The sequence below is a fragment of the Staurois parvus genome, unplaced genomic scaffold, assembly GCF_062004578.1.
Source record: "Staurois parvus isolate SC_StPar_1 unplaced genomic scaffold, SC_StPar_1.0 ptg000162l, whole genome shotgun sequence".
NCBI classification, from domain to species: domain Eukaryota; kingdom Metazoa; phylum Chordata; class Amphibia; order Anura; family Ranidae; genus Staurois; species Staurois parvus.
Window position 1 is genome coordinate 6,769,321 of NW_028317958.1, and position 24,697 is coordinate 6,794,017.

General features: G+C 44.4%; 1 protein-coding gene across 1 annotated transcript in view; it reads right to left on the reverse strand.

Annotated features, from left to right (window-relative positions):
* Positions 1–18,621, reverse strand: part of EOGT (EGF domain specific O-linked N-acetylglucosamine transferase) — a 93,273-nt gene extending 74,652 nt beyond the window's left edge. Inside the window, exons 1-4 of the mRNA XM_089676020.1 lie at positions 18,504–18,621; positions 7,054–7,260; positions 3,415–3,515; positions 28–136 (exon numbers count right to left, since the gene is read on the reverse strand). Coding sequence (XP_089532146.1) covers positions 28–136; positions 3,415–3,515; positions 7,054–7,245 — 402 coding nt within the window. The 5' untranslated portion in view covers positions 7,246–7,260; positions 18,504–18,621. The remainder of the gene's footprint in view (positions 1–27; positions 137–3,414; positions 3,516–7,053; positions 7,261–18,503) is intronic.
* Positions 18,622–24,697: the final 6,076 nt, after the last annotated feature.

The following is a 24,697-nucleotide window of genomic DNA, read 5'->3' on the forward strand; positions in this document are numbered from 1 at the left end:
TAGAATAATCTGCTCAGGAATACTGACCGGCCTGCGAGGACGACATAAAACTTGCATTTCATCGATCCTCTCCTTCACATATCCGAAGTCTGCCTGTCTCCAGAACACTTCTTGAGCCTCCTTTAAGGTCTTTGCCCTTCAAGAACAAATACATTTAAGTGACACCAATGCGCGGTCTGCGTGTTTTTATGGCATGCAATTCAAAAGTTAATTATGTATTATGACTGCAAACAGTATTTGTTAGAAAAAAATCAAATCGAAACATATAGGGGATAGATACAAGAGTCATTTCCGGCTTGTTCACATAGTGCGGCAGTACTTGCCACCCCGCTGAAAAGCGATTCACGGTGGATCTCTTTTCAGAAGTGTTTTTACAGGCGGTGAGGTGTTATTTCGCCTACTCACTGCCTTATTTAAGGGATAAGTTCCTCTTTAGGAACATGTTACATGAGCCACCTGCTTTTAGGATGGAACATGGAACATGATCCTGCAGCCGCCGCCCCATGACCCCCACCATGACAGAAGTACAGGGAAAAGTTCCTCCTACTAGCTGTCACTTTTCAAAAACAGCATGGCCATGTGGGGCTCCACGCCATTCATTCACAGTGTTCTGTGAATAAATGGACTAAAAGTCCCAACAGCCTTAGCGGCTGTCAGCTTGAATTTCTCAATTAACTACCATGGCGGTGTGGAGCATTGTGATAGTTCAATGACTCTTCCTGTCATAGTTCAATGACTCTTCCTGTCATAGTTCAATGACTCTTCCTGTCAGCCAGTATCAGCATGCCCCTACAGGATGTACAGGCAAGCAGATACACTGACAGTCTGCAGGAGACCTGCATGGCATCAGCGATCTACTGATCGCTGGTGCAATGCTTTACAGGATCCTAACCCAAACAATAATAAATACACATTTTTTACCTGCAAAAAAAATGTGCATTTATTATTTTTTGTGGAAAGGTGAACTTAACCTTTAATCCTGTAAATGTTGCCCAACCACAGGGCAGCCGCATAGAATTGCATGGGTTGTGTTTGGCAGTAGTAATGACCGCTGAATGCTACGTGCTGTGAAATTCTTGCCGCAGCCTCGGCATGTGTACGTGTGAATGAAACACTAGAGACATACAGGTAGGTCCATATATATTTGGACACAAGCACAATTTTAGCTTTTTTCAGGTATTTACCAAAACATATTCAAGCTATAGTTATATAATGGATATGGGCTAAAAGTGCACACTTTTGAGGGTATGTACATCCAAATTGGAGGAAGGGTTTAGAAATTACAGCTCTGAAGTGTAGCCATCCCCCCTTTTTTAAGGGACCAAAAGTAATTGGACAAATGAATATAATCATAAATAAAATGTTCATTTTTAATATTTTGTTGAGAATCCTTTACTGGCAATGACTGCCTGACGTCTGGAACCCATGGACATTACCAAAGACTGGGTTTCATCCTTTCTGATGCTTTGCCAGGCTCTAACTGCAGTTGTCTTCAGTTCTTTGTGAGTCTTTCCTTTACTTTTGCCTTCAGCAAGTGAAATGCATGCCCAATTAAAATTGTGCCTGGGTCCAAATATATATGGACCTAACTGTAAGTGACACCTTGTTACAATGTCTTGTTGTAAAGTTTCAGACACTCAAAACCTCAATTAGTCCCTCCAAGCTGTGTACAATTGACATGGACGTGCTAAAGCCTGTGTGAAGGCCGTGTTGCCTACATGGGGATGCACAGGTGTCCCATGCACTCCCAGGTAGGCAGAGCCATTCATGTCAATTGGGATGCAGCAGCTGCATGGACATCTGGGGGTGCGGGTCTCTAACTGCAAATAGTGTGCACTTGGGGACCCACGTCTTCACACTCCAGCAGCCACACGGATTGTGACAGCCAAATTGACAGCAGCCACTGACATGAATTTGACTGCCTGCATGAGGATGCACAGAACACCTGTGCATCGCCATCCAGCCAAACACGGCCCTCACACAGGCATATGCAAAAAGTGTTACTAAACCCAAAACAGTAAAATCAGTCTATATATGCAGTAAAACATGCTTGTTATACTCACTGTGGGACCTAAGGGGTTAATCCTCCGCATTGTGTAAAAAGGCTGTTTGATCCTGACTGTCATGTTTCACATGACTGTCATATGCCTTTAAATGTTTTTTATATTTTGTTTCTGCTCCTCCCTTTCCTTTGGTTTAGTTAATGTTGTATAGATAGCCCTCCCCCTTTCCCACGAATGCATTGCAGCAAGCCTTGTGGCATGCAGCAGAAACATTATGATCTTTTGACCTATCGAATGTTCATTATTGTAAGATTCTCTCGGTTTATGGAATAAACTTCACAAGATGTCATTCTCATTGAGCCACTGACTGTGGTATCCAACTGAGGTTGACGTTATTGCTATCTCATCACAACTGTAAGTTACAGAGATCACACTATCAATGCTTAGATTGGAGAGACAGAACACGGACGTTTCTGATCCTCCCCTTCTTCCAGTGCTCCCCTCCTATCTCCTGATAAGACATATCATGTGGAGTCACGCTGCCCATGTTCAGTTTGGTGTGTATTGCTGTAGAAGTTTTTTTTTCTTGGTTAATGTGCATGTGATCAGCACAGGGCCAATCAGCACTGTTCAGACAGAGGTCAGGGGTTCTGCATCCTCCTAAAGCAAAATGAAAACTCCTCCTACAAGCTTTAACCAGTGATGAGAAAAGGTATTCAGCCATTTATACTTACTAAAATAATTGCACTTTCATGTTCTATGTATTTTGGGAGACCAGATAATGTAAATGCAGGGTCCTGAGTTTAGTAACACTTTAACTATGCTTTTTTGTAGAAGAAAACACAATAAAGTGATTAGTATAAATCAGGTTTACATCATGCTAAATGACAAATTCAATTTAACAGGTAACCATTAGGTTGATTATTTGTTCACTGTTTTACAGCAGCCCTAAAGCTAGAGCATGTTAGGTCTCCTAAACATGGGTGCCTGGGGCTGCACGGCATAAAATTTGGGCATATTTCACCACCCAGGAGCCATAGGTCTCCACAGTCTCCCATAGAATCCAATGGCTGTACATGGACATATGCCAATACTTGCATAAACATGCACACGTGTTCTGTTAAAAAAAACACATGTATGCACACGTGTAGATATGTATGACCCTGAATGCAGACAGATGCATTCTGGATGATATGTTTGTAAGCATGTGTAAGTACAGGCACACACTCAAATTTTTTGCAATCAAAAAGAACCATTAACTGCATTTATGGACAGGATAAAATGATAAACTGCGGGTACAAATAAACTTTTACAGCCTCCAGGATCACTCTTTTGGCACACCTTCAGTACACTCGGTTTCTTATTAAACTTAAGGCAATAAAATATCTGTCTCCAGCTGTAAACCACGTACCAAGCAGAGTCAACCATGTCACACACGGGATAGCTGAACCTGTGCTTCTTTCCGCATGACTTCTCATAGCCCCAGCAAGACCTATGATTGGTCAGGTGCTCCTAAAAAAACACAACCGATATTTTTAAGGAAATTGAAAGGGAAACTATAGAATATTTGTAAGTACACTGAATGCTCAATTCACAAAGCTCCAACATAAGAAAACTTCTTTTAAAAAAAGTGAGTTATTTTTTTTTGGATGGGGGCAGAACGCCAATAGGATTTGAAAATTTGCAGTCATTGGATTAAAAATGAAAATCCTTACCCAGTGATAAAGCTAAACTCCAGGTACATATAAAAGACACAAACTAAAGCGGATCTTCACCGTAAACGTTATGTTGCCCTGCCTCCTTCAGCAAAATTTCAGTAAAAAAAAAAAACACACTAAAGTGAATTTTAGGGCAAACAAAACGCAATAAATTCCCCAAATATTTTATAAAATATAAAAGATGAGGTTGCACCGAGTAAGTAGATACCCAACATGCCAAACCTTAAATTTGTGTGTGCCTATGAAATGGCGCCAAAATCGGTACCCTATATTTTCTATAGGCGACTCTTCAAAAGCCCCTACAGGTCATCAGCTTAGTGTTACAGAAGAGGTCTTGTGCTAGAATTATTACCCACACTCTGGCGTACGCGACGATATGTAACATGTGTGTCGCAATGGACATTCTCACACAAAGGTGCCCCCAATGATTGCATTAACGTTCCTACGTGTGTAAATGTGGGAGTGGGGGGGGCTAAAAATTTTGGGGGGGTGTTATACGCTTGGGTGTAACTTTATTTTTTTGCAAAAAAAAAAGTTTTTTTTACTTTTTTTTCCTATCACATAGCAGACACAAAATCCCCTATGTGATGATTTTTAAGTGACAGGTTCTCTTTAATGAGACATGAAGGGGTCTAAAGGCCCCTGCATGTCTCTTCTGGGCTCCCCTGGATGTATTGAAATGTAGATCCCATTGCCATACATCTCTCCCCAGCTATTCTAGCCGGAGAAAGTGACAGCTGTGACATCATACTCATTGCTTTATGGGTCACAGCAAGAAGGGGAGGAGCCACGGCACGTATACGTGTGAATGAACCACTGAAGACATAAGTGACACCTTGTTACAATGTCTTGTAGTAAAGTTTCGGACACTCAAAACCTCAATTAGTCCCTCCACACTGGCATGCTAAAGCCTGTGTGAAGGCCGTGTTGCCTACACGTGGATGCACAGGTGTCCCATGCATTCCCAGGTAGGCAGATCCATTCATGTCAATTGGGATGCAGCAGCTGCATGGACATCTGGGGGTGCGGGTCTCTAACTGCACTCGGGGACCCACGTCTTCACACACCAGCACCCACACGGCTGTCAAATTGACAGCAGCCACTGTGCGTCCACTCTCCTCTCTCTCCTGCACCCGCCGCTACCCACCATGTCAGCCCCAGACCCGCAGATGGGCAAGCGGAGCACAGAATACAGTGAAGGAAATACGTATTTGATCCCCTGCTGATTTTGAATGTTTGCCCACTCACAAAGAAATGATCAGTCGAAAAATCGAATGGTAGGTGTATTGTAACACTGAGACAGAATAGCAACAAAAAATTCAAAAGAAATGCATGTCTAACAAATGATGCAGATTTGCATGTTCATGAGGGAAATAAGTATTTGATCCCCTATCATTCAGCAGGATTTCTGGCTCCCAGGTGTCTTTCATACAGGCAACAAGTTGAGATTAGAAGCAGTCTCTTAAAAGGGAGTGCTGCTGATCTCATTTTGTTACCTGTATAAAAGACACCTGTCCACAGGAGCAATCAAACAATCAGATTCCAAATGCTCCACCATGACAAAGACCAAAGAGCTGTTCAAGGGACAAGATTGTAGACCTACACAAGGCTGGACTGGGCTACCAAACTATCACCAAGCAGCTTGCTGAGAAGGTGACAACAGTTGGTACAATCATTCACAAATGGAAGAAACACAAAACAACCGTCAGTCTCTCTAGTCTGGCAGGAGCGCATGTGCGTGTACAGGGGGGGTTTGGGCGCCACGTTACCATGGGCTGTGGAAGAAATCGGGCAGCAGCCACTCGACTGATTCCACCTGACAGGCAGGAGTCTGCCTCTCAATTTTAGACACAATCCCAGTGGCTGCAACTACCGAATTGTGTGTAAAACCCAACACTATGACATCCATATGGACCTGGCATTGAAAGGGTTAATGTAGCCATATATTCATTAATACAGCGTTACATTTATTTATTTATTTTTAATGCAAGCGGTGTATATACTTTAATTTGACTTGCTATCCACCTGTTGCAATCCCCTGTACAGCAGAGCTAACACTGGGAGAGGGGGAAGCAGCACAAGAACCCAATCGGTTCTGCTGAAGTGCTCATTTACTAACAAGGAACATGCAGTGTGATTGGCTGAATCAAATCACATGGGTGAATGGCATGCCATCCGATTCCAGTGCAGAAAACAAAAGTGCCTGCATCTTTCGTGTGCGTGCGCTGCGAATTGCGGTGTAATTTGAGCCATACAAAATTAATGGCTCAAATCGTACTACAAAGAATTCCCTTGTGATTTGAACAGGAATGCAGTGCAATTTCTATACAAACCACATGCGGTTTCCAGCACAATAGTGTGAACTGGACTTTTTTTTTTTTACATTTCTTCAGTTACTTTCTGATTTCCAGGCCTAAGCAAATGATGTCACAAATCCCAGGAGTCTTTAGGAGGGGAGGAGGGGGTTTCTCAGCTAATCACACTCTCCCGCATGCATGCCTGATCTAAGGGCAGATGGACTCTAGGAAGCAAATGCTACAAGATCTATTTGTCCTTACTGAGTGAGTTCTCAACAAAGTAAAGCATAGAGACATGGATGGATGGATGAGTTGGCAGTGTATCTCCCCTTTAACTGCAGCGGACAAAAATCATGTCTCCTACCAGACAAGGCTGTTCTGTGAGGCAGAGCTGTGTAAATCTCAGGACTGTATGGACAGAACTATAAATCATTTGGTAAAACAGCTCCTATATGTACTTTGTGTATTTTACCAGTTCAGCTTTAAAGAGCTGGGCTCTATTGGGCCTCTAGCGAGTTATTTTAATATCTATCTGAAAGTACTTGTTATTTATTTATTATAGGTACTTATATAGCGCCATCAATTTACACAGCACTTTACATATATATTGTACATTCACATCAGTCCCTAACCCTCAAGGGGTGTACAATCTAAGGTCCCTAACTTACATTCATACATATACAAGGGCCAATTTAGACAGGAGCCAATTAACCTACCAGCATGTCTTTGGAGTGTGGGAGGAAACCAGAGTACCTGGAGGAAACCCACGCAGGCACAGGGAAAACATGCAAACTCCAGGCAGGTGGTGCCATAGTTGGGATTTGAACCAATGACCCTAGTACTGCCAGGTGGAAGTGCTCATTTAGCCACTGTGCTGCCAATAACTTTATCTGCCTTTATAGTTTTACATACTTCCTGCTCCATATTCCTGAATGTGAGAACTGCAGCCGCATCAGGACTTCAGATCGGCAAGGACAGACCATGATTGGTGCAGACAAATCACAGGGAAACAATAGTGGCTTTGTATGAACTTACTCTAAAGGGACAGTGAGGATCCTGGGAGCAGAGGGCGGCCACCTCTGGGTTACTGTATAGAAAGTATGGAACGTGTTCACCTGGAAGATTGACCTTCTGAAGATTAGAGGAGTCATTTCTGACAGCAGATACAAACTCAAACGTGGCAAGGTGTACTACATGTAGCAGCAATCCAGAGCTTAGATACAGCATGACAAGGTCCACTTCCTGAAAAACAACATATACAATATTCATCGATAGATAGATAGATAGATACGATAGATAGATAGGATACGACAGATACGATAGACAGATACGATAGATAGATGAAAGAACAGGAAGGAAGGAATGATGGAGTAGACAGAAAAATGAAAAGGAAGATAGATAGATAGATAGATAGATAGATAGATAGATGAATTGGAACGAAGGAAGGAAAGAAAGATAGATTAAATAGATAGATGGATGAATAAAGAGATATATAGACAGAAGAATCACAAGTAATGAAAGAAGGAATAGACAGATAAAAGCAGACATTAAATACATAGAAGGAAGGAAGGAAGAGTTAAACTAAGGGATGGAAGGAAGAAATTAGATAGATAGATAGATAGATAGAGCTATATAGACAGAAGAATCACAAGTAATGAAGGAAGGAATAAACAGATAAAAGCAGAAACTAAATAAATAGATAGAAGGAAGGAAGAGTTAGATAGACAGATGAATTAGTTAAATAGAAGGGATAGACAGATACAGTACATACATTTGAACATATACAGTATGGTGTATGGACAAGAAATGAAGTATATTTTTAACATGTTTTTTGCATCTTCCAAGCACTTATTTTATAGTAAAAAGAACTGATATACACTTTAGTGAATATATATATCCTTTACATTTAGGCTACTTTCACACTGATCCATAGCAAAAACACCTAAGCGTTTTTACTGCATTTGCTGTGTGTTTTTACAGAACATGACTCAAAAACTGTTCCAAAAATGCAACACGGGTTAGTTTTTTTAAACGTTTTGACCATGTATTCCATTTATTTCAATGGGAAGGTACCTTTTTGATACTTTTTTTTTACCGCACCAAACCTGTGCCAAAAATGCTGATACCAGTATTTAAAAAACACACTGAACCTGCAACAGATAAGATCAGATGTGAGGAGTTCCATTGGAATACATGGTCACGTGTTTTTCTTCTGTTTTTTATTTTTTAAAACACAAAAGTGGAGGAAAAATGGATCATTGTGAAAGCAGCGTTATTCACTGGCTGCATATTATTTGTAGCAGATATTTCACCCATCAGCACTTTCTGCTCAGCAACAGACAAAGGTCAAGTTCACTTGTAGCTGATTTTGAACCCCATCAGCAGAACTGACTTTCTACAATTGTATTGGGGTGAGTTTTCAGTGGCCACCTTACAAATAGTTCTAAATTCTGACATTGATGAGTCCCATATATTTATATATTGTAAACACTTCAAACTCAATTCTAAAAAAAGTTGGGGCGCTGTGTAAAATCTACATAAACACAGAACGCAATGATCTGCAAATCTCATAAACCCATATTGTATTCACAATGGAAAATAGAAAACATAGCAAATGTTTAAATGTAACATTTTAAGAAAAAAATAAGATGGATTTTGAAATGGATGGGACATTCTCAGTTTAACCAGTTCCCAACCGCGCTATAGCCGAGGGATGGCAACAGCGCGGTTGTCTGGTTCTGGGATGATGTCCATGGACGTCATTCCAGAACACGCCCCCTGCGCGCCCCCAGCGCCACCGGTGATCACTGTGTCCTACGAACACAGCTGATCACAGTATAGGGTAAACGGAAAATCACAGCAGCCTTTTACCACATGATCAGCTTTGTCCAATGACACAGCAGATCACAGGGTAAATACAGTTGCCGGTTATTGGCTGCACTTTTCTCACGCCGTCACAGCCTGAGGAAAGTACTGCCAAGAACCGGCAATTGTCAGCGAAGTGATCGGCACTGATGATCAGTGCCCAGTAGTGCCACCCACCTGTGCCCAGCAGTACCACCCACCTGTGCCCAGCAGTACCACCCACCTGTACCCCTCAGTGCCACCCTCCTGTGCCACCCACCTGTACCCCTCAGTGCCACCCTCCTGTGCCCAGCAGTGCCACCCTCCTGTGCCCAGCAGTGCCACCCTCCTGTGCCCAGCAGTGCTGCATCATCAGTGCTGCCTATCAATGCAGCATCATCAGTGCCAGCTCATCAGTGCCACCTATCAATGCCCATCAGTGCTGCCTATCCATGCTAGCTCATCAATGCCCATCAGTGCCACCTATCAATGCCCATCAGTGCTGCCTATCCATGCTAGCTCATCAATGCCCATCAGTGCCACCTATCAATGCCCATCAGTGCTACCTATCCATGCTAGCTCATCAATGCCCATCAGTGCTGCCTATCAATGCCAGCTCATCAGTGTCACCTATCAATGCCCATCAGTGCTGCCTATCCATGCTACCTCATCAATGCCCATCAGTGCTGCCTATCTATGCAGCATCATCAGCGCCACCTATCAATGCCCATCAGTGCTGCCTATCCATGCTACCTCATCAATGCCCATCAGTGCTGCCTATCAATGCAGCATCATCAGTGCCAGCTCATCAGTGCCACCTATCAATGCCCATCAGTGCTGCATATCCATGCTAGCTCATCAATGCCCATCAGTGCTGCATATCCATGCTAGCTCATCAATGCCCATCAGTGCCACCTATCAATGCAGCCTATCAGTGCCCATCAGTGCTGTCTATCCATGCTACCTCATCAATGCCCATCAGTGCTGCCTATCAGCGCATCCACATCAACACACATCAGTGGAGAAAAATTACCTGTTTGCAAAATTTTATAAAAGAAACAAAAACATTTTTTTTAATTTTTTGCTCTTTTTTTGTTTATAGTGCAAAAAATGAACACACTCAGCGGCGATTAAATACCACCAATAGAAAGCTCTATTTGTGTGAAAAAAATTACAAAAATTTCATATGGGTACAATGTTGCATGACCGCGTAATTGTCATTCGAAGTGTGAGAGTGGTGAAAGCTGAAAATTGGCCTGGGCAGGAAGGGGGTAGAAGTGCCCGGCGTTGAAGTGGTTAAATATTTCAGGTGTTTTCTATTGTGAATAAAATCTGGGTTCATGAGATTTGCACATCAATGCATTACGTTTTTATACAGATTTTACAGCGTCTCAACGTTTGTGTTGTGTAAGAACTATGAACATATTTACAAATCAGATACAAAACAATATCAAAAAGTTAGTTAACTCAATAATGAACTCCAGGAAGACTTTCTTAAAGCGGAAGTGTAACATCCAGGTATTTATAATCTCTTTCCTCTCCCATGCCTTCATCTGCTTTCCTCTCCAGGACAGGGCCATGCATGTTCATCCAGGGTCACCATCTACTTCCTGGACTAAGATGACAGCTCAGAGAGGGCACAGTCATGTAAATTCTGGTGCCTGTGCAGTTCTTGGCTGTGTTCACAAATATCTGACACAGATCAGCCCCTGCTGCAACCTCTTACCATGTGACTTGCTACAAAGTTACAATACGATCACTGAAGGAGAGGAGATTGTGGAAATGCTTCCTCCTGCCTGCAGCAGATTGATGACATCTCAGCCTAGACAAAGTCGCTGGACTAGAGCTCAAGAATTGCTTTTAAATGATAAATTGAAGAACTCTTTTTGTTTTGTAAAACTTATACTGTTAGAAATGTGTTTATAGAGCAGTGATGGCGAACCCGTGGCACGCGTGCCACAGCCGGCACGCCGAGCCTTATCTGTGGGCACGCCAGGAGAATCCAGCGGCACGCTGTCTTCCCGGCTGTAGTGTGCGTGACAGCCGGGTCCCAAGTGCGCATGCACAAGAAGCAGTGCTCTTTGTGAATGGTAAGGCGGTACCTGGGACACATGACAGATCCCAGAAGCCGCCGGACCAATCACAAAGCGCAGCGCTTCTCGCGCATGCGCACTGGGCATCCGGCTGTCCGACAAGCGCCCACACTACAGAAGCCGGGAAGACAGCGCGCGGCTGGATAAAGGAACAGGTAAGATAAAAAAAAAACTCTGCGGAAGTAAGAGCGGGTACCTGTCAAATTCAGGTACCCGCTCCCCCTCCCTCCCCAAAGGTCAGCAGTCATCTCTGTACTATCCGCAGTCTCTGGTCATCCCTGTGCTGTCCGCAGTCTCTGGTCATCCCTGTGCTGTCCGCAGTCTCTGGTCATCCCTGTGCTGTCCGCAGTCTCTGGTCATCTCCTGTACTGTGTCCGCAGTCTCTGGTCATCTCCTGTACTGTGTCCGCAGTCTCTGGTCATCTCCTGTACTGTGTCCGCAGTCTCTGGTCATCTCCTGTACTGTTCGCAGTCTCTGGTCATCTCCTGTACTGTGTCCGCAGTCTCTGGTCATCCCTGTACTGTGTCCGCAGTCTCTGGTCATCCCTGTACTGTGTCCGCAGTCTCTGGTCATCCCTGTACTGTGTCCGCAGTCTCTGGTCATCCCTGTACTGTGTCCGCAGTCTCTGGTCATCTCCTGTACTGTGTCCGCAGTCTCTGGTCATCTCCTGTACTGTGTCCGCAGTCTCTGGTCATCCCTGTACTGTGTTTGCAGTCTCTGGTCATCCCTGTACTGTCCGCAGTCTCTGGTCATCCCTGTACTGTCCGCAGTCTCTGGTCATCCCTGTACTGTGTTTGCAGTCTCTGGTCATCCCTGTACTGTGTCCGCAGTCTCTGGTCATCCCTGTACTGTGTCCGCAGTCTCTGGTCATCCCTGTACTGTGTCCGCAGTCTCTGGTCATCCCTGTACTGTGTCCGCAGTCTCTGGTCATCCCTGTACTGTGTCCGCAGTCTCTGGTCATCCCTGTACTGTGTCCGCAGTCTCTGGTCATCCCTGTACTGTGTCCGCAGTCTCTGGTCATCCCTGTACTGTGTCCGCAGTCTCTGGTCATCCCTGTACTGTGTCCGCAGTCTCTGGTCATCCCTGTACTGTGTCCGCAGTCTCTGGTCATCTCCTGTACTGTGTTTGCAGTCTCTGGTCATCCCTGTACTGTGTCCGCAGTCTCTGGTCATCCCTGTACTGTCCGCAGTCTCTGGTCATCCCTGTACTGTCCGCAGTCTCTGGTCATCCCTGTACTGTCCGCAGTCTCTGGTCATCCCTGTACTGTCCGCAGTCTCTGGTCATCCCTGTACTGTCCGCAGTCTCTGGTCATCTCCTGTAGTATGTCCGCAGTCTCTGGTCATCTCCTGTACTCTGTCCGCAGTCTCTGGTCATCTCCTGTACTGTGTCCGCAGTCTCTGGTCATCCCTGTACTGTGTCCGCAGTCTCTGGTCATCTCCTGTACTGTGTCCGCAGTCACTGGTCATCTCCTGTACTCTGTCCGCAGTCTCTGGTCATCTCCTGTACTGTGTCCGCAGTCTCTGGTCATCCCTGTACTGTGTCCGCAGTCTCTGGTCATCCCTGTACTGTTAATTAGTTTGCACTACTGTACGAGTTGTTTTTTCTAAACCAAAAGCTCGATATTCAGGTTTCATTGCAGTGTTGGCACTTTGAAAGAAATAAGTTGGTTTTGGGTTGCAGTTTGGGCACTCGGGCTCAAAAAGGTTCGCCATCACTGTTATAGAGTATACAAGTTACTGAAAAAGAAAAAAAAAAAAAAAACACACAAGTTTATTAAATCACATAAAAAATCCTCCTGCGCTCTTATGGTAAGTGGTGAATAAAAAACTAACTAAAAAGCAGCCAGCATCTGTCCCATACCAAACAAGGGCAATATGAATAGAATGTAAAGTTGATGCAGCGCTAAAAGACTAAAGCCTAAATACAGTATATAACCAGATAGTAAATATGAGTAATAACATGACCCAAAACCACCTAGGGATAAACAGGAAACAATGGCCCTTAATAGACTAGTAACAGTGGTTAAGTGCAGAATAAGGTGTCCATAGTTCATACAGGGGTGTAAGTGAATCACAGCACACTTCAAAGAACGTGACCCCGGGCAGTCTTGCTGCAATGGCCTCTCACCTCCACTCTACGACCCTACAGGGCCATAAAGCGTAATGTAGATCACCACGGAATCCTCCAATTCAGGGACTCTTTAGATAAATTGGCATCACATAAACAGGGACAGAATTCCTCCAGGCCAGCAGGTGAATAGAAGAGACTCTCCTCCGATGTCACAACCGCTCATATGCTCATAAATGAGGAGATAAACACAATCCTCATAGTGTATTACCGCTTTATTTGAGTATAGGCAGCAAACAAAGAAAGAAGGTAACACACTTACATAACAAACGGCTTGTATGGAGATGCAATGCTGGGTGTACAGCAGGATCAAAAAGGTGCACCAAGATGGCGTCACGCCGGAAGTGCGTCACCACGCTATTGCCGTCGACGCGTTGCGTCACTTACCTCGTGACTTCATCAGGACCCTGATGAAGTCACGAGGTACGTGACGCAACGCGTCGACGGCAATAGCGTGGTGACGCACTTCCGGCGTGACGCCATCTTGGTGCACCTTTTTGATCCTGCTGTACACCCAGCATTGCATCTCCATACAAGCCGTTTGTTATGTAAGTGTGTTACCTTCTTTCTTTGTTTGCTGCCTATACTCAAATAAAGCGGTAATACACTATGAGGATTGTGTTTATCTCCTCATTTATGAGCATATGAGCGGTTGTGACATCGGAGGAGAGTCTCTTCTATTCACCTGCTGGCCTGGAGGAATTCTGTCCCTGTTTATGTGATGCCAATTTATCTAAAGAGTCCCTGAATTGGAGGATTCCGTGGTGATCTACATTACGCTTTATGGCCCTGTAGGGTCGTAGAGTGGAGGTGAGAGGCCATTGCAGCAAGACTGCCCGGGGTCACGTTCTTTGAAGTGTGCTGTGATTCACTTACACCCCTGTATGAACTATGGACACCTTATTCTGCACTTAACCACTGTTACTAGTCTATTAAGGGCCATTGTTTCCTGTTTATCCCTAGGTGGTTTTGGGTCATGTTATTACTCATATTTACTATCTGGTTATATACTGTATTTAGGCTTTAGTCTTTTAGCGCTGCATCAACTTTACATTCTACACAAGTTTATTGATTGCAATGTTCACTCTAAAATCCTTCCCCCGACTGGCCCTCTGTGGAGATGGGGGCTGGAAGCACAGCTCTAAGATGAGAGCCTTGATAAGATATGGAGGTGATGTGTGTGTTTATCATTGATTTCATAGACACACAAACTGCAGTGGAATAAAGGAGCCCATTGTCCACCCGCTCTACTGATGCCAACGTTCGGCTCTGTTCACACCAGACATATTGCAGCATGTTACTGTATGTATGTGGGGACTGATGTACAGCAAGTAGGATTTACTGCAGCAGATTTAGTTATCCAGACTACCAAAGTGTGCATTTATTTCATAGGATGAAACTCTGAATTCCTGAAATATGTTACTAATGGTATGGCAGTTTGGGGTATGCAGTGTAAAGCACAGGGTAGCATGCCATGGTCCAGAGTATGTCATGTACAGCTCAGCAGTCCTGGCTATATTACATAAAGTAGTGGCTTAGTAGTTAGCACAGCTGCCTGGCAGTACTAGGGTCATCAGTTCGAATCCTAACCTCAGCACTACCTGCAGAGAGTTTGCATGTTCTCCCTGTGCCTGTGTGGGTTTCCTCCCCCACTTCAAAGACATGCTGGTAGGTTAATTGGCTCCTGTCTAAATTGGCGTGAGTGCGAGTTAGGGATGATAGATTGTAGGCTCCTTGCGGGCAGGGACTGATGTGAAGGTAAAGTGCTGTGTACATTTACTGCACTATATAAGTACCTGTAATAATACATATAACAGGCTGAGAACAGCGGTCTGCTGTATGGTAAATACAAAGCAGGATGTCATGTACAGCCCAATGTACATAGAGTGCAGTGGTCAAAAGTATGTAAAGAATCCAGAGTATGTAATACATTGAACCAAATTATGTGATCCAGAGTATATAATGTACAGAATTCACTGGTCCACAGCATGTAATATACAGCACAATGTAGCAATCCAGAGTATGTAATATACATCAGAATGTAGCAATCCAGAGTATGTAGTACAATGTACCAAATTATGTGATCCAGAGTATGTAATATACAGCCAGAAGCGGACTGACAACTCATGGGGCCCCCGGGCAATAGGGGATCATGGGGCCCCTGTGTCCTTGCCCAAACTCAAAAAAGCCTATGAAAAAAAGGTACCAGGGGCATCTCATGGGGCCCCCTACTGACCCCGGGCCCTCGGGCAGTGCCCGCGTTTCCAAATGGTCAGTCCGCCCCTGTATACAGCACAATGTACAGAATGCAGCAATCCAGAGTATGTAATGTACAGCATGCAATGATCCAGAGCAGGTAATACAATGTACCAAATTCTGTGATCCAGAGTATGTAATGTACAGAATGCACTGGTCCAGAGTATGTAATATACAGCAGAATGTAGCAATCCAGAGTATGTAATGTACAGCACAGTGTACAAGATGCAGTGGCCTAGAGCATGTAATATGCAGCAATCCAGAGTATGTCATATACAGCACAATGTACAGAATGTAGCAATCCAGAGTATGTAATGTACAGCACAGTGTACAAGAGCATGTAATATGCAGCAATCCAGAGTATGTCATATACAGCATAATCTACAGACTTCAGTGATCCAGATTATGCAATGTAAAGCATGATAAATGCATAGTATGTACTGTACAGCATGAAGTGATCCAGAGTATGTAATGTTCAGTGTGTACAAGATGCACTGATCTAGAGCAGGGGGTCTACAAACTTTCTAAAGAAAGGGTCAGATTACGGTCCTTCAGTTGTTTGGGGGTCAGACTGTGTCCAGTGGGAGTAGAAATTGTCCTGGTAGCAGTGGGAGTAAACGATGCTTCTTTGGTATAGGGGGAGAAAAAGCACCTCATCAATGGTGTCAGTGGAGGAACAGTGTCCTATGCTTTGTAATACTGGGAGCAATAGCGCCCCGTCGCTGGTGTCAGTGGGAGCAATATACAGTGCACTGCACCGAATTCTGTGATCCAGAGTATGTAATGTACAGAATGCAGTGATCCATAACATGTCATATACAGCACAATGTACAGTATGCAGCGTACAGCACAATGTAGAGAATGCATTGATCCAGAGTTTGTAATATACAGCACAATGTACAGTGTACAGCACAATGTAGAGAATGCAGTGATACAGAATTGAGTGCAGTGGTCCATAGTATGTAATATACAGCACAATGTAGAGAATGCAGTGGTCCAGAGTATGTAATATACAGCACAGTGTACAGCACAATGTAGAGAATGCAGTGATCCAGAGTTTGTAATACACAGCACAATGTACAGTGTACAGCACAATGTAGAGAATGCAGTGATTCAGAATCAAGTGCAGTGGTCCATAGTATGTAATATACAGCACAATGTAGAGAATGCAGTGGTCCAGAGTATGTAATATACAGCACAATGTACAGTATGCAGCGTAGACCACAATGTAAAGAATGCAATGATTCAGAATTGAGTGCAGTGGTCCAGAGTATGTAATGTACAGCACAATGTAGAGAATGCAGTGATTCAGAATCTAGTGCAGTGGTCCAGAGTATGTAATGTACAGCACAATGTAGAGAATGCAGTGATTCAGAATTGAGTGCAGTGGTCCATAGTATGTAATATACAGCACAATGTAGAGAATGCAGTGGTCCAGAGTATGTAATATACAGCACAATGTAGAGAATGCAGTGATCCAGAGTTTGTAATATACAGCACAATGTACAGTATGCAGCGTACAGCAAAATGTACAGAATGCAGTGATCCAGAGTTTGTAATATACAGCACAGTGTACAGCACAATGTAGAGAATGCAGTGATTCAGAATCAAGTGCAGTGGTCCATAGTATGTAATATACAGCACAATGTAGAGAATGCAGTGATTCAGAATAGAATGCAGTGGTGCAGAGTATGTCATGTACAGCACAATGTACAGTATGCAGCATACAGCACAATGTAAAGAATGCAATGATTCAGAATTGAGTGCAGTGGTCCAGAGCATGTAATGTACAGCACAATGTACAGTATGCAGCGTACAGCAAAATGTAGAGAATGCAGTGATCCAGAGTTTGTAATATACAGCACAGTGTACAGCACAACGTAGAGAATGCAATGATTCAGAATTGAGTGCAGTGGTCCATAGTATGTAATATACAGCACAATGTAGAGAATGCAGTGGTCCAGAGTATGTAATATACAGCACAGTGTACAGCACAATGTAGAGAATGCAGTGATCCAGAGTTTGTAATATACAGCACAATGTACAGTATGCAGCGTACAGCAAAACATAGAGAATGCAGTGATCCAGAGTTTGTAATATACAGCACAGTGTACAGCACAATGTAGAGAATGCAGTGATTCAGAATAGAATGCAGTGGTCCAGAGTATGTCATGTACAGCACAATGTACAGTATGCAGCGCACAGCATAATGTAGAGAATGCAATGATTCAGAATCGAGAGCAGTGGTGCAGAGTATGTCATGTACAGCACAATGTAGAGAATGCAATGATTCAGAATCGAGAACAGTGGTGCAGAGTATGTCATGTACAGCACAATGTACAGTATGCAGCGTACAGCACAATGTAGAGAATGCAATGATTCAGAATTGAGTGCGGTGGTGCAGAGTATGTCATGTACAGCACAATGTAAAGTATGCAGCATACAGCACAGTGATTCAGAATCGAGTGCAGTGGTCCATAGTATGTAATATACAGCACAATGTATAGAATTCAGTGGTCCAGAGATATTGGAGATGAGGTCATCCATGACTGGGGGTACCTGGCTTTTCTAAAGGGGTACATACTTTAGGGGGTCCATGGATATGATTTGGTTTGTTCCTGCGTGACACTTTGACACACTTTACATGGATCAGCGCCTTCAGACGCCTTTCATTTTGAATGCCCCTCCCCCTCTGGTAAGGACAGACACACCTGTCACAGCGCCCAGTTCTGCACTGCCATACATTGTGCTGCGCTGGGTCATGAAAGGTGCTGCAGGTCTGTTCGTTGGTCTGTCCTACATGCTGTCTATGACACACTGCAGTACACAGGCATGCTTGGTTGGTCATAACTGAAGCATCACTTTGGCAGTCCCATCCTCTCCATGTGAGGACGACATACAGCAATGAATTGGGTTTCCTCAGCCCTCTAGGATGTACAGGAGGTCACACATCTGTAGGGATCGCTGGGATCTGTAGTCCTACACCCGGCAGGGCAGCAGCATGCTCCTCTTTGTCATACCGACAGCACAGACCAATGAGCTGACAGAGGGGTGAAGCAGCAGGATGAGCATCACAGAGCTGTGAGTATGGAGAAGCAGCATGTTGCACACCCCCTGCAGCCAGGAATGGATCAGCCCGACAGTCCTCCCCCACCCCCACCTCACCTGCTCCTATGCCCGGCTCCAGAGCTCTGGCCGGCCGCATCACCCCGATCACCGGCTTGTAGTCAGAGAAGGAGGGAAGCCGGAAACAAGGGGAGGGGCTGAGGGCGGGACAAAGAGGAGACAAGCGTATAGATAAGAAGAACCGGGCGGGGCAGACGGCTGAGGAGGGCGGGGGCACCAGATGGAGAGCTGGTGGGGCGGAGCCGAGGACCCGAAAGAAAGCGGAGCCGGGCAGCCAGGTGGGAGGAGCTGCGTGCTTGATGGAACGAGGGGAGGAGCAACAGTCGAATTAAAGCATAGAGAGGCAGGGCATGGAGTGGGAAGAGAAAGGGGCGGGGTGCCATGTGCGGAGTGGCAGCTGCAGCAGGAGAATGGGGGCGTGGATCAGGATGGGAGGCGGAGCGCAGCCAGCTGCAAGGCTTCCCCAGGATCGCTCAGTATCTTCTACATCAATTCCTGTCTAAGCAGCTCCCCTCCTGCCCTCTACACCCCCTACAGGCCGGAGCCGTTATCACACCTCTGCGATGGAGACAGCGAAGTAATACCATCTCCGCTTCCTGCTGCTGATCATCTATATGTTTTATTCAGATTCTCAGACAAAAAGCAAATATAAAAACGTTCTCCGACATCAGTGCTTACAGATAGGAAATATACATTTTATTCAGTACTTTGTCCCATTTAAGATGACATAAAAGTTTTGTTTCTGGTACAAAGTGTTGCCGAGATAGAGAAATAAGGGATTTATGGTGAAGACGTACTTCTCTCATTCTGGATACAGGAAGGGATAAGCCCAGAACAGTTATTTTCCGCCATCGGGGGAGATTTCCCCTCACTTCCTGTCCCATGGCCAAAACAGGAAGTGAGGGGAAACCCCTGGAAAGTGTCACCAGGATCTCTGCCCCCATTTCCTTTCTACTAGTGTTCTGACTAGTGAGGGACCAAAATCCCCGTGTTTGGTTGGTGGTTGAACATTCAAACCTAATGAATGTGCGACCGCAAACTTCCAACCAGGGGCGGACTGACAATTCATGGGGCCACCGGGCAATAGGGGAGCATGGGGCCCCTGTGTCCTTCCCCAAACTCAAAAAAGCCTATGAAAAAGGTACCAGGGGCATCTCATGGGGCCCCTACTGACCCCGGGCCCTCGGGCAGTGCCCGAGTTTCCAAATGGTCAGTCCGCCCCTGCTTCCAACTCAATACAAGTCTATGGGACTCAACCTTGTAAATTCAAAAGTGCCCATTTTGAAGGCTTGTATGCAAGTTATTGGCCATAAAAGGGGTATGGGGACCCGGGGACTGCCCTGAGGGACATGAATCAGTGAAAAAAGGTTTTTTAAAAAAGTACCGTTTTTAAAGGGGCAGTCATTCTTCATTGCTTAACCACTTCCAGTCCGGCCCATGTCTATAAAACAGCCGGAAGAGAGCGTTACCGAAGCAGGTTGACATTTCTAAACATCACCCGCATTCACTGCCTGTGCGTGCTCCCTGGGAGCGTGCGACACCGCGATCCAGTTCCTGCTGTGTTGGGAAGACACAGCAGAACACCAATTGTTGTACAGGACCTCTGTGCGAGGTACTGATCATGTGATCACTGATTGGCCAATCAGTGATCACATGAGCAGTAGTAAACTAGATGTCACTTCCTAACATCATTGCTTACTACGTGTGAAATGTGTGAATGATCACAGAGGTCACATGGTACAAGGCTATTCACAACAGCCTTGTACCATGTGACAAGCTGTGACCAATCACAGCGCTCAGTATTTCTCAATGGCTGTAAGAATGCAGCCAGAGAGAAATATACTGTACATGATTGCTTTTGCAGCCTTTATGGGTGTAAAAGCAATGTAAAAAAAGAAAAAAAAATCTTCATCATCTCCCACAAGTAGTACAGTGTCTCTATGGTGACTCTGTACTGCTAGGGTGACAGTATGTTAAAAAATAATAATAAATAATAATAATAATATAAAAAAAAATAAAAATGTAAAAAACATTTTTTTTTAAATTATAGTTTTTGGTTATAAACTAATTTGTTGTTTTTTTTTACTAAAAAGATAGATGAATACATTTTGGCAAAGATTTATGAAGAAAGATTATTTGCAAAATTTTTGAAAAACACTTTTTTTCCAACATTTTAAAGGGTGCTTTGGGACTGTCCATAATTTTAAAGGGTGCCTTGAATGAAAAAAGGTTGAGAAACACTGGTCTTGAGCATATGAAAAATTGTTCCTGCAAAGTTTTCTCTTATGCTGTGACTGAAATAAATATGAACATTGTGGTAGTAATGGTTTTCTGTTTTTTTTTTTCTTAATTACTTTCTACTGGTAATAACTATTTCCCTATGAAAAAGATATGTAAAGCAAAACTTCACACGGTCACGTGGAGACATGGATGGGGGAGTCTGAATTGAATATTATATAGCAGCTTAGGGTTTTGGTGCACAGATACAGTGTAGTTCTGATTTTCAGTTATATTGGGGTTTATAATCCTGTACAGAGCAAATTTCCAAGAGCAAGTATTTACTTGTACACGATTATATGAAGTATAGGGTTCAGAACTTCAAACAATAGAACAAAAAGGTTGAACAAGGAAAAAAAGTTCAAAAATGACTTTTATTGCATAATAAACATGCCTACATTTCATCATCACATGACACTTTTTGGGAAAACCTCCCAGCAGAATATTACACTTGGAAACAAGAGATTGTGAACTCTCTCATACACCCAATGAAGTGACTATTCTCCGGTTATACATTTATCAAATCCTCCTACATAAGTTGAACCTATATATCTGCAATCTTCTCTTCAATACAGCCATTCAAAGTCAAGCATTTATAAATCTTGACTGAGCTTTCAAGAAGCAGGGGGTGGGGAGCTGAAGTTACACACTGCAGAGCTCAGAGGCCAAACCGCCCTTCACACAGCACACAGGAACAGACTTATGGCTGTCAATCACAGGCTGTGTGCTTGAGCCCTCTCCACTCTCAACTTCTTTCTCTTGCTGTCAGAACAACCTGTTACAAGTGGCTCATGCAGATAGCAGAGGAAGCAAGTAGCAGAGAGAAAAACATTTTTGGTGGTGATTTCCTAAAACTGGTGCACTCAACATCTGGTGCAGCTGTGCATGGTACAGGGGCGGACTGACCATTTGAGCACTCGGACTCTGCCCGAGGTCAGTAGAGGGCCCCATGAAATGCCTCCGATACCTTTTTTATAGGCTTTTTTGAGTGTGGGCAAGGACACAGGGGCCCCATGATCCCCTATTGCCCGGGGGCCCCATGAGTTGTCAGTCCGCCCCTGGCATGGTAGCCAATCGGCTTCAAAATTCAACTTGTTCAATTAAGTTTTGGCAATGAAACCTGGAAGCTGATTGGTTTCAATGCAGAGTTGCACCAGATTTTGCACTCCCCAGTTTTTGTGAATTTCCCCCTTTGTGCTCTTAATTGATACAAGTACACAGTACACTTTGTTCATATTTCATTTAGGAGGTTCACAACCACTTTATACTTAACCTCTTCAAGCCAGCCAAGCGCAAATGTGCGCCCTCCCGGCGTCTGGGCCTAGACGCTGAGCTGCAGCACATTTGCGTTCTATTAAAAAAGAACATATGTGCTGAGAGCGCGTGCCCTGCGTGCTCCCAGCACACATGTCCGGTACTCACGGAAAGGATTTTTCCCAATCATGTGACCGCCATGACGGCGTGTTGGGGCGGTCACATGACCCTAAACCCCGCCCTGCCCCCAGGCTTCTGAAACCCTTAAAGGTCGGGAGGCTCCGGCGTGAAGGGGTTAAAGTGTTACTAAACCCAGGACCCTGCATTCACTATATCTGGTCTCCCACAGTACACACAACATGGAAATGCAATTATTTTAGTAAATATAAACTGCTAAATACCGCCCATACTAAAGCTCATTAATCCCTGTCTACCACCCATTCTAAAGCTCATAAACGCAAGTCTAACACCCATACTAAAGCTCATTAACGCCCATACTAATGCCCATACTAAAGCTCATTAACGCCAGTCTACCTCCCATACTAAAGCTCATTAACGCCAGTCTACAGCCCATACTAATGCTCATTAACGCCAGTCTAAGGCACATACTAATGCTCATTAACGCCTGTCTAAGGCACATACTAAAGCTCATTAACGCCTGTCTAAGGCACATACTAAAGCTCATTAACGCCTGTCTAAGGCACATACTAAAGCTCATTAACGCCAGTCTGCCGCTCATACTAAAGCTCATTAACACCTGTCTAACGCCCATACTAAAGTTCATTAACGCCTGTTAACCTCCCATACTAAAGCTCATTAATGCCTGTCTAACGCCCATACTAAAGCTCATTAACGCCTGTCTAAGGGCTCGTTCACACTAGGCTGTTTTGCCAACGCTTGCCAAACGCCCCTATAGCGTTTGGCAAGCGTTGGTCCGGCGTTTGCGGAGCGTTTTTTAACGCTCGGCAAACGCTCCGCAAACGCTGCATGCGCGGTTTAGCGGTGGTTGCTAGGTGTTTGCCGAGCGTTAATAACGCCCCACAAACGCCTATAATGCAGTTTGAGTGGTGTTACCGCTCCGCAAACGCCCCGCAACCGCGTCGCAACTGCACCGCAAACGCCCGGCCGGCACCATAGACGAGAATAGGAGGCTTCAAAGCCTCCTGACTCGTCCAGAGGCGTCCGTTTTGCCACGACGCAACGCGACGCGACGCAAACGCTCCCGTTAGAACAGCACCATGTGCTGTAATGTGCAGAATTGGCAGAGGCGTTTGGGAAGCGGTAAAAACGCTTCCCAAACGCCTCTCTGCCGCCTGCACACAAGGCTAGTGTGAACGTAGCCTAACACCCATACTAAAGCTCATTAACGCCTGTCTACAGCCCATACTAAAGCTCATTAACACCTGTCTACCACCCATACTAAAGCTCATTAACACCTGTCTAGCGCCCATACCAAAGCTCATTAATGCCAGTCTACTGCTCATACTAAAGCTCATTAACACCTGTCTACCACCCATACTAAAGCTCATTAACACCTGTCTAACGCCCATACCAAAGCTCATTAATGCCAGTCTACTGCTCATACTAAAGCTCATTAACGCCCATACTAACGCTATAGGAGCGTTTGTTAAAAGTTAAAAATGTAGTCAAGTGTGAACAAGCCCTAAATGTAGTGTATCCAATAACAATCTAAAGTACGGAAACCGTAGATATCAGGTTCACATTACAATTTGTCTCCTTGAAGCTCATCTTCTTTCAGCTGTCAGTTTGTAAAACATTTTGGTGCAACCTACGTCCGTGTAATGTACAGTAGTGATGTCATCAACATCTAGCGGCCAACGTGCACACTACTTAGTTCAATGTTATCCCACTGCACATGTGAAACCTCCACAAACCTGCAAGGGGGGCCCCAAGGTTTTTTTTTTAATAATTAATCTTCATTAACATATTCAGATTATACGTTTTTGATTGTAACATGACAAAATATGGAAAATTTTAAGAGGTATGAGTACTTTTTTAATGCACTGTATATAAGGTAACTCACAGTTTTTTTTTAAGCTGAATTCAGGTTTGTTTGTTTTTTCAATAGTTACAATTTGGTCCAGCTTTAGCAAACATGAGTATGCACATGTCCAACCTGGCTGATCCCTGTAGAAGCAGAGAACTGTAGGACCCTCGTCACTATAGTGATCTTCGCTATCTTTCGGGTCCCATGCCAAGCTGCATAGCGAACAAAGGGGCCGCTCGCTCGCTCAATGAATACAAGTCATTCTCTGTTTGGAGGAGGTGGGGATCATGACATCACCACCTCGCCTCTCCACCTCATCCAATCAGAGAATGCTTTGCAGTCATTGAGGAAAATGCAAGGTGTATTTTTATCAATGAGTACAAGTCATTCTTTGATTGGAGGAGGTGAGGATCATGACATCACCACCCCGCCTCTCCACCTCATCCAATCAGAGAATGCTTTGCAGTCATTGAGGAAAATGCAAGGTGTATTTTTATCAATGAGTACAAGTCATTCTTTGATTGGAGGAGGTGAGGATCATGACATCACCTCCCCGCCTCTCCACCTCATCCAATCAGAGAATGCTTTGCAGTCAATGAGGAAAATGCAAGGTGTTCTCCTGTCGTGCGCTTCCACAGGAATCAGCCAGATAATAAGTAAGCATAGTTACATTAGTCCACTCTGGACCAATTTA